Raw genomic sequence first — 11,087 nt, 5'->3', positions numbered from 1 at the left:
TCATATTTTTCTGGCAGCCAGCAGGGGCTACGGCCCTGTTACCATGTTTTCTTGTTAATTCGTTTTCTCTTCACCTGTATTATCGTGGTCACTGTCTTCTGGATGCCTCCTTCTAAGGGCCACTGGCAGCAGGCCTCTCGGGGCCCCAGACCTGGGATAGGTAATCCATGCCTTTAGATAAACACAACTCTCTGATGAAGGACACGGTGCGGAATGGCGTGACTGGATGGAGTTTGTTCTGTTTCCCTGTTACTGTCCAAGGCACTTTTTTTCAGGGCTCTTCCACATAGCTCTGGTTTGGCTTTAACCTGCGAGGGAGAGGAAGTGAAATTTAGTGCTTTCTCGTACTTGGCAGCGTCCGAAAAATTCTTTCCTCTCCGAAAGCAGCATGAAATGGATAGAGCAACATAATTTGTTACAGATTTATTGTGTAGGCAGAGCATGCATGACATGGACAAGAACATTTGTCTATATATTCCTTAGACTGGAGAGATTTGGGTTTGTGTGTACAGGTGTGCAGTATTCTACCTGTCACAGGTATATTTGACCTGTCTCGCTGGGACAGACAAGCAGCAGGTGTAGAATGTAACCTTTTTCGTACCATCTCCTTGACATGCATAAGGTTTTAGGCCGTTTCTACATTTCTAACATAAGCCCTCAGCCATGAAAAAGCATAAACTTGATTTGTCTTGTTACCTCTGTTTGTGCTACCCTTCCGTGCATCGCGGGCTGCCTGCTAATCGTGTGAGAAGCCTCGCACATCTTTTGAAGTCTGGAAAATAGACAAAAGTGGAGAGACGTGTGCCAGTTAGAGACCTCTGTGTATTACCATGGTCTGTTATCCAGAACACATGTGCGGCGTCTGTAAACGCCAGACCCAATCCAAGTATACACAACTCGTGATGTCATGTTTCCTGTCTGGGGGAATGCAGAACTTACATGCTGGGATTGTGCAGTCCCTAGTATTGTGGTAAAGCCTGTACACGTGCTTCCTGCACTTAGGACTGAAGTACAGAGGACCTGGGGAAAAGGAAGCCTGAATTAATACAGAGGCGTTCATGTCATTAACATGTCCCAATCTCTTCCACTCTGTAAGAGATCAATGTGCCATTCTGTCTCTCTCAGAGAGAGACATAATGTAATAAATTTACATTTAATACACACACAAGGAGTGTGTATTAAATGTATTCTTCAATCTCTCTGTCGCTCACACACTCTCTTTTACAAAAACACACACACATAAAACACAGAAGTTCATCTAACCTGTTAAATGTTTAAGAAACTTCTCTTTCTTTCTGAGATCTCTGGGGAAGATTTCTAAAAGACAGAGAAAAGGAATAGAAAACAGAGGGATCAGTGTAAAAGTGTGACTTTTGCAGACAAGCTTAACATTCTTGTGAATAACTTTTTAATGACGGGCAAATTTATCTTACGATGTTAAGTTACGGTATTTATTTGTGTGCTCCACTTAGGGAACGCCCAGCTGTCAACCCGAAGCTCACCGATAATTTGATCCCCGCTATCTGATTTGTGGTTGCGTGATTCCCTTGGCTCCCCCGGGGATTCTTTCCTCGAAGTCGACTGTGATGCTGTTTCTGCGCTTCTCTCGCCGCGTCTATCCTCCACGTGCTTAACGATGTCCACTATCTGCCTAAGCAGGCTCTTGTCATCCCTCGCTTCCGTTGGGGCCGTCGCGGCGGGCGCGCTCTCTGCCCAGTGCAGAGTAGTAGTGCATATTAGCAGCACGAGCCCCATAATTACAGGCTTGGGCTGTCCGCTCATTGCTATACCGCAGTTCCTTCTCTTTCGCTGCTGTGACTTTCACTAGACCCCTGAAAGAGTGGTCAACAATTACAACCCCAAAAAACTCAAATGCACTTGAAATGTTACACACTAAATCACTACATTTTTTGCTTATCTTGAGCCCCTCGCCACCATAAATCATAAACCATCAGATAATAACACCAATAGCCTAGGCCTACATCATATCCTCTTTAATTGAACTAAATTAACAATAACTCAAATGCAGCCTAAATAGCATCTGGTGCATAGCTTACTCTTAAACAAAACAATGTGTTGTTGAGAGAACTTACTTTTCTTTTTGTAGCAGTTGTTCATGCAGTGAAGGGCACTGAAAATAGTTCAAAAGTGGTTACGAAGCCTACTAGTATTGCCCCTGGCCGTAAATAGTTTGTAGCTTTGATGTCCAAGTAAAAGTCCTACGATGTTAAAACGGCAAAAAAAAACCGTGCCAGATAAAATCACTCCGTCATGCCACATGTAATTCCTTGGTTTAAAAGGTCTATTGGACCAAAAAAGGAAATAAGCGTAACATCTGTTAGTTATAGTTGTATGTGGGCTGAACGTTTGGTCATCTTCTTATTATCCTTCACCCAATGAATGCTGGTGGAAAAAACTATTGCTGGGCTCGCTCCGCAACTCTTGTGCGCCTTTGAAATGTCAGGTCTCTTATATCAGGCTGCCGCTCACTTTTTATTCTCGCTCGCAGACGTAAGAACTTGTCCCTCGAGGATCACCTGCCATGTCTGTAATTGAAAACGCGGTATGAACACTACTCATGAGAGAAAAGTATCTTTATAGGCTATTCCCGATCATGATCATTTCACTTTGCGAGGTTATATGCGCTCCCCCCTTTCCGTCACTCCACTTATATGCGCACTGCGCGCTTACAGGAAGCTTTTTTCCTGCTGAAATTCCAGTTGACCAACATGGACGTTCACAGATACCGGCATCTCGTCGGCAATGCTCTCATATCATCCGTTTTGTGCCTCAACTGTAATGCATTTCAAATCAATAACTGGAGTTATAGGGATTCTAGTATTGCGCAGTTTTCAAAAACTGAAATACAGGGGTCATATAATACAAGCTTTTGCCTGGGTGTCAATTAGTTATGTTTTCTCCTAGCTCCCTTTTAAACTCCAGTAGCCTATGTAGACTAACTGTCTGCGTTCCAATTACCTCCCTCCACCTTCACACTCATAAAGTAGTACAAAGTAATAAAGAGTATAGGCTATTTTGTATTTCATGATAATATGACCCATGTTGCCTGTTTGTGGAAAGTGTATTCAATTCCACGACGTTTGATACCTTGTTTATATTATTCGCGTTGATAAGAAAATCTTGTTCTCTTAGTTGCATGGGTTGCTAAGACACCTTATCCTTATCAGATACTCGACAGCGATGCAACGATCGCCTGTAAGTAAACATTCTGGCGTCCCCTATGGAACTCTGGTGCTTTTGCGCACGAATTGAACACCTTATCAATGTGCGTAATGAGCCCGTGGCGCTCTGGACAGCCCACCTGTAGCCTAAACACAGCGCACGCACCCACCTTTAAATTTTCACGGTGTTCAACACATCGTGGCTTTAATACAGGTACGAGTATTAAAAAGAGTTTGGAAAACTGGACACGTTATTCCACCTAAATGTCACGGGGGAGGTGGGTGTCAGTGTAACGGGTGTGAATCCGTGAAACTCAAGTATATAAATGGCCACCCGTGTCAACCAAGAGCTAGATTTTCGTTGGCGTAGCTGGAAGTGGTCGCGCTTGGCAAGTCAGAGGTGTTGTGTTCGAGCCCAGCGAGGGGAAAACATCGGCCCGTAGACCTTGTGACGGAGCGAGGCCACGTCTGTTACATACCTGTCACATCAGCAATAGAAGAGCACATTGAGTTGGATGTGTTCGGAAGAGTGAAAGCTCTATAACTTGTGAATGCTGTAAACTACTAAAGCATATTAGTCTACTGCTGAGGAGTGCAGTAGGTCCTCCTCATGTTCTTGGACCCATTTCTCAAATAGAAGGCAAAGCCGCTGCCCCCATCTCCTCTCTTAACCTATTCCCTGAAACCTTTGGCCTGGCGTCAGGACCACCATAAGTTCAACAACACATTTTTAGACTCAGTACCTTTAGCGTCCTACATTCTTTAAGAATCACTTCCTCTCATAAAGTCCTATCTGTGTTTAATTAGAAAGTGATTATGTCTCTGACTTCTCTGAACAAATCATTATCCTTTGCCCATCGTCCAAAGCATTAATTTAGTCAAACTTGAAAGATATACTGGGTCTACTATTACATATTTTTACTTTTTGTGAACCTTGTTAATTAGGAGAGAAAACAGTACTCATGATCTCGGAGGAATGTGTGAGCACACAACCACCTCTGACCTCCTCCACAAGGTCAGCGGTCAGATCACAACTATTGCCCTTATCCCTTTCTGAACGGTTTCAGATATATTGCGGTGTCCACACCGCACAATTATCCTTTCACAACTTAGTATGATACTGCAGTGACACATTACGCTCTGGATAAGAGCGTCTGCTAAATGACTAAATGTATTACACACCAAAAACGGAACAAGGTTTCAATCAGAAACCATTGAATCTACAATTCAATGATTATTCTTTCATCTAAAATCTAGAACCCTTCCCGCTTAGTTCTCATTGTGAGTGGCCACCTATTAACACACCATTCAACCGTCTATCTGATACGAGTTTTGTGTTTTTTAGTATCCGTTGCATAATTGTGTTCTGGAAGTTGATGTGATCATTCGGAGGACATGTGAACCCAGCCTCAACCCAGTCACACCTCTTGTTCTCCCCGGTCCGGCTTGTCCTGCCTCTGGCTTCCTCTAGGGGTAACTGAGGGCACTCTCTCCACTAGAACACAGCCATAAGGGATGTGAAGTAGGCTTTTTTTTTTTGCCCTGGCCAGAGACACACTTTGTAATCAAGGATGTTAAAATGTTATCAGGTGGGAGAGGTTTGCCAACATTCCTCTCAAATCTTTTCGATTTCATGCAAAGCCAGAAACTGTTCCTGCCCTGATTGATTTATTTTGTGATAACAAAATAGACAAATTAACTTTCTAATGACCTGAACACTCAACAACGAGGTGAACCAATGGTCTTTTTGCAACCTGCTCATCTGTTTTGACTTTCTTTTTTTTGTTGTACATGTGTCATGTGCCACAACTGGTCTGTTTTGTCACCTGACCAGAACGCGCAACAAAAATACGAGGATTCGTAACACAGAACACAGAAGCAATGGCATGTCTTTAAACGTACCTGGCCAATGAACAAAACAAAGCTATGCTAAAAGGTTCGGAGTGCTTATGTGATACGTCCCCCTTCTCTCCTCTCTTCGCTCACTCATCTAACCTATCAGCTTTACGTCAAATGACTAACAGCTGTCTGGACACCACGCACACGATCCACTCTGCCCCTGTGTGGGTTTCTGATCAGAGATAACCCACCTCATACACAGATATGCAGACATATTAAGTACATTCATCCCACTGGCTGTGCTTTGACTCTCTTTTCTTCGACCTCTTTCTTGCCATTAACTCTGTCCTTCTGTCATTCATTTATTTTGTGTATGATCGTGATGGAGATCCCCCCCCCCTAGGTCCCCCTCCAACCCCAGTGGCTTGTTGCTGTGTCTTTGCTGGCTGTTCCCACTGCTCCCTGGACATCTATCCATCATCTCCCCTAAGCCTGCGTTCATCCTCTGCTTTGGTCCATGTACTATTCCGACCATTTGTAGTGCACGTTTTCTCTCTCTCTCTCTCTCTCTCTCTCTCTCTCTCTCTCTCTCTCTCTCTCTCTCTCTCTCTCTCTCTCTCTCTCTCTCTCTCTCTCTCTCTCTCTCTCTCTCTCTCTCTCTCTCTCTCTCTCTCTCTCTCTCTCTCTCTCTCTCTCTCTCAGTCATTTAGCTGTTACTAAATGTAATCATGTTTTATTCGCCAGAGAAGAATATGTTTCAGTGCTGCGATTACTCTGAATATGGATTCTGACATGAGTCAAGCCATCCAGACCGAAAATGTCTGATTGAGTAGTAAGTCCAGAGATGGGGTGTATGCCCAGAATGGAAATAGCTTTTGAGAGTTTCCGTTTTTAGCATGATGTTTCAAATACTTACCGTCAAACAAACTTCACTACAAGTTAGCTTTACCCTTTCTCTAGCCTTCTCTTACAAAACCATGCTCATCTTGTTAAACACAAAGCTGTCCTTTATTTACAAAGCCTTATTCAGACTCAATAAACTTTGAGGCATCTGTATTATGATGACAGAATGAAAAATGAGCGTGTGTCTCTGATTGCAAAATTGCAGGTTTTTGGTTGCAGAGTTCACACCATCTTGCCAATAACAAAATGTGTTCTTCACTCCAGGGACCAGGATTCAGAGAATGCAAAAACATTCCCCACCAAAATGAAAATAATGTTGAAAAGAAAGGATGGACTGAGGTCGAAAGGTCGTATTTACATATCCTCGCTTGTGCCTCGGAAGGTGGACTACAGCAGTCCAGGATCGTTGCGCCACCCATCTTCTATGGGAAGGTTCTAGATTGGGATGGGAGGTTGTACTTGACCTCCTCCCCTTGCAGCACATGTGTGTGTCTGACGTGTACGTGTGCATATAAGTATAAAGTATGTGTGTGTATTGTGTGTGTCTGTGACAGGTGTGTGTGTATGTACTCTATGTGTCTGATCGAACGTGTGTATACTGAATGTGTGCGCTAATTCCTTCACACTGACAGATGTTTAGTGGATATTAACATTTTTAGGGCTGTTGATCTGCTTCTAGCTGGATCACCTGAGAGTACAAGGCAATGTGATCTGCACTTCCCTCTCACTTCACCAAGAAATAGGCTCTGTTACCCTTGGCAGTGCACTTCACCACTAAACTGTTTCAACAGCATATAATATTTTAATACTCTTTATATTGCAAGCTGTCAATGCTGTTATGAAGTTAAAAAAATAATAATGTAGTAGGCCATAATCATGCTTATAAAAATGGCCGTAAGAAATGCATAACCTTTTGTTTGGCACATGCTACCTTTACTTACATGGGTTTTATGACGAACTGTAGATAAGCCGAAACCAGAAATTCTAGACATCAGACAGTATTAGTATGAATGCAGGAAATGTTTAACTAAATTGTCATCAGTAAATGATTCCAAAACCACAAATTACACATTCCTTCTCAGTAAAGAAAGAAAAAAGAGAATCCATCCTCAAATCCCCTTCAGCTGTGTAGAATACACGTGTTTGTTATCAGGGACAGAGACAGGGGTATGGAGAGAAACAGAGATTAGGAGGGTGGAGGTGTGTTGGAGTGTGGCAGTGGCGGGTGGGGTCGACCATGTTGTATTTCAAGTGCACCCAGGAGTCCTCCCAGAAAAACACGGCATGCAAGCCTCAATCTGAAGCCTGTCAGAGAAGCCATGTTGGAGGGTCGCAGACAACTTCAGTCCCCTCCCTCTGGATCCTCCAGCCCTCAGCCACAAAAGAATTCACTCTGCCACTGTGCAGGTCAACATCCAAAACACACCACATGCTTGTATAAAGTTGCCTGTGGAGAAACATGCACACAGAAAAAACAATCACTTTCAATATAATCACACCATACTGTTCCATTTGCCACACATTATATTACATTACATTTATGCATTTAGCAGACGCTTTTATCCAAAGCGACTTCCAAGAGAGAGCTTTACAAAAGTGCATAGGTCACTGAACATAACAACGAGATAGCCCCACACCAAGGAGGTTCCCAAAAGAGGGGGGAAATCCCCAGAGTTTATGACTTACTGTCCAAACAATAAAACATACCCACAATTCTTTCTCAGAACTGAGGATGCTGAGAACATTTGTTGCAAGCTAAGGCGGCTAATCAACTTCTGCATCTGCTACATGGAAGCCATTATCATTTCTCCTGTAGTGTCTCAGCTCACATTTGACCAATGGTTTGGCTGGCTGTAATTGGAATTAGTGTGCTTTATAATTATTGCGGTAACCTTTGGTAAAGTGAGTTGTGTTCGAGAGGCCACCAGAAATGTGGCATCTTTGCTTGTTTGCAGAAGGGTGGCTACGCTACCATGTGGTCCGCAGCCTGTCTAAGGCATGATGAACACTCTGATGATTCAGTGAACAGTTAATTCATTGTTACTTGCCACTCCCCACATACATGCACAAATACCAATCTTCACCCTGTAAGCTCCCATACACAACTCATGTAAAACCTCAAAATATGAACATAGACACACACACACAAACACACACAAACACACACAAACACACATAACCCCCCACCCATACAATACCAAAAATAATCTTGAGTTGAAAAAGTTAAAAGGCCATTAAAGTTCACCAAAAAACTTTTTAGGATACATATGTAAGTTATCCATTTATCAAGCTTACACGTTCGATAGGCTCCAAGCCCCTTCAGTAGGCTCAGATTTACCGTCTGCTTTTCTTTGAGACGAAATCCAAGTCCACCTCCTGTTGCTTGCTTTTATTTGGCTTCTAGGGAGAGATGGGACTCCGGTTAAGATGACACTCACCCTGAAAGATAATTATTTCCAGACAAAATACTTTGTTGCATGCTCAGAAGTACCACAGACATAGCATAGATTTGATATACACCCCATCCCCAGCTCTCTCTCCCATTAATATTAACTATAGTTAAATCATTTTGAATCAGTGGTACTCAGCCTAATGCCTGAGAGGCATGCAGAGAGTGTTCGACTGTATTAGCATGATAGCTGTTTCTCATTAGACGACAGAGGTGGAGGGAAGTCTCACCAATATACAAAATGACTGTCATCAAAACCAAAAGTGACTTGAAAGCAGGGCCGGATGGAGCCTGCTTTGACTGGGGGTGCAGTGAAAATTTCTGGGGGGTATCATGATTATGGAAAGGGATCGTATATTTTTTTATATTGATACAATTTTTAAGACTGCTTAACGATCCGAGTGTTAATCATACGCGGAGCCAGGCGTTGTAAACATTCGGGGCTTAGCCCAAACCTTTTTTGGCATTCATTTGAGCGCAAGATAGTTTTTTGAAATTACAAAAAAAAAACATTGCCGTTTTCCAATTGGTAAAACCTTGTCTAGTGAAGGTGATGTCTTTATAATTTCTGGCTCCAAATTGTCGACAGGAGAAGCAGAAACATGCATCTAGCTTGGTTGAGTACTCTAACCAACTTCGAGAGCTTTACCAACTTGGGTTGAAAGCCCGAATGCTGAAAATGCGCATGGGATACGTTTGCAGAACCGGCTGCATTTGAGTGCTGTCCAAACCATGCTCGCCAGGGCGCTTAGAACAGCACCCGGGCCATTTTCAGCCCAACCAATGTCACATACCCTATTCGGAGACCTTAAGGAACAGTGTGAAATACCCTATAAAATCAGTAAATGACCCCTTTAATGTTGTGAAACGTTGACAGCATATGTAAGATTATTTTATAGGAATGTCCCTGATTAAAATAAAGAGTAATTGGTGCAATCACATGACTCTCTGAATTGTTAGCACTCCCTTTTCTTCTTTTCTTCCAACCAAAACGATCAATTTCCTGATAATGACAGAGTTACGTGGACCAGGATAGTAGGGTCTAATGAATCTTCGTCTTATCTCCTGGTGTTGACTCTCACTCTCAAGAGTTGTGAGGCCCATTGTACCCTCAACTTGTCCCATAGTGTGGCCATCTCGCCTCCCCCATCCGGTACCTCTCACCGGCCTTGACTGCAGCAGATCATATCACACCGTACACCCCTCTCTGCCAGTTAGGCTGACTTATGGCATTCCTCTTCTCATTAAAGGGCATATTCTCCTGAGCAAGGCCCACTTCTCACTTTCACAGACCCAGTCACAACTTGGTGCATAATCATACATTTGGAATATAAGTTCATCATTATCCTTACTTATTCTATCTGAAGCAATGATTATATTTGGAATATATGTTCAGCATTGTCATTGCACATCTTGTATATCTGAGGTATTGATGTGTTTTATTCAACATAGACATAGAACATATGAAATAGCACGGCAGAGAAAGTCAGAAGGCGCTGGGGAGGGGGCGCGGCAGAAATCTGAGGGGGCATAGCCCACCCCTGCACCTCCCTGGATCCGGCCCTGCTTGAAAGACAGGAAGGGAGAAGGGGAGATATTGTGGGTCATGGCTTTTGACATGTGTTTTCCTACTAGGTCTGTGGGGGAGACACTGATGAGAGGTTGTGTGCGTGTGCATTCATACAAGTGCGTGTGTGTAATCGTTTTGTTGGTGGTCGGTTGTGTGAGGCGTGCATGTGTGTTTATTTGGCCGCATTGATGTTTACACACATGAATGTGTGTGTGTGTTTGTTCATGGTCCTCCTTGACGGATTCCCGATCTATTTCTAATGATGACAGAAAGCTGTGGGGAAATGTCTGCCTTAAGTGTAAATCCTGAAATTACAGCGTGGATAATCAAAAATCCATTAACCCTTGTGCTGCCTTCGGGTCACATGACCCAAAGGTTCATAACGAACCATCGTTGTGTTTACCCAATTTTACCCAATACAAAAACAAATAAAAATAATTTTCTTTTAACCTTCGCAATGTGGGGGGTCTGAGACAGCCCACCGGTTAAAAGAAAATGCTTCACTTTGCTTTTGTATGCGGTAAAGTTGTCGCAATACAACGGTGGGTCACAATGACTGATGGGTCAGAATGACCCGAAGATAACACAAGGGTTAAGAAATTATGTGGTTGTGTGTCTGTATGTGTATACCACAAAGATTTGACTGAGCCAATGACAACAAACAAATCTAAATTCTCCTAGCCATAATAAAAAATATTCATTAAATCTGACATTCTTTCAGATTTTACTGTTGTGTTCTTTTTATAGTCCACCCACCATTATGGATGCGGTCAGTCTTCGCTCTCCCACTCTCACACTCCTATGTCAGACAGCACTGAAAATCCAATTTCTGGCGTACTAAGACACCACCTGTTGGAGGACCACTCTCTTTTCTTAATGGTGTAGACATCAGTCCCTCCCTCCATCCTGAGTTGGGTGGAGCCAGCAGAGCTGAAGATAGAGCAGGTGATGATAGCACAGAGGATCTATTTTTCCTCAGTGAAACTTCATTTACAAAACTCTCTTTCACTTTCTCTCTCTCTTCCCCCTTCACCCCTACCCCCACACTCCCATAAAGTACATGATGTCTAGGTGGGCTACCATCGACACGTTGCTGCCAGGAGGTCTTCAGCAGAGTAGTTCGACATCAGGCCTCACGTTTGAT

General features: G+C 43.2%; 1 protein-coding gene across 1 annotated transcript; it reads right to left on the bottom strand.

Moving 5' to 3' along the window:
• Positions 1-199: 199 nt before the first annotated feature.
• On the bottom strand, positions 200-1,782 carry LOC136948072 (ALK and LTK ligand 2-like). Its single transcript, XM_067242340.1, has 5 exons — positions 1,503-1,782; positions 1,264-1,317; positions 940-1,020; positions 697-772; positions 200-308 (listed from the first exon to the last, which is right to left on the bottom strand). Exons 1-4 carry the CDS (start codon positions 1,780-1,782, stop codon positions 708-710), a joined length of 480 nt encoding a protein of 159 aa, XP_067098441.1. The 3' UTR covers positions 200-308; positions 697-707.
• Between the last annotated feature and the right edge of the window lie 9,305 nt (positions 1,783-11,087).

The sequence above is a fragment of the Osmerus mordax genome, chromosome 8 (assembly GCF_038355195.1).
Source record: "Osmerus mordax isolate fOsmMor3 chromosome 8, fOsmMor3.pri, whole genome shotgun sequence".
Taxonomy (NCBI): Eukaryota; Metazoa; Chordata; class Actinopteri; order Osmeriformes; family Osmeridae; genus Osmerus; species Osmerus mordax.
This window is presented reverse-complemented; position numbering and strand designations above follow the sequence as displayed.

What these genes read in the sequence shown, in the direction of transcription:
- LOC136948072 (XM_067242340.1), bottom strand. Translation starts at nt 1,782, where the DNA reads ATGAGCGGACAGCCCAAGCCTGTAATTATGGGGCTCGTGCTGCTAATA. An exon ending in TAGCGGGGATCAAATTATCG is followed by an intron (nt 1,318 to 1,502) that starts GTGAGCTTCGGG and finishes TCTGTCTTTTAG; the next exon opens with AAATCTTCCCCAGAGATCTC. An exon ending in GTTTCTTAAACATTTAACAG is followed by an intron (nt 1,021 to 1,263) that starts GTTAGATGAACT and finishes CCTTTTCCCCAG; the next exon opens with GTCCTCTGTACTTCAGTCCT.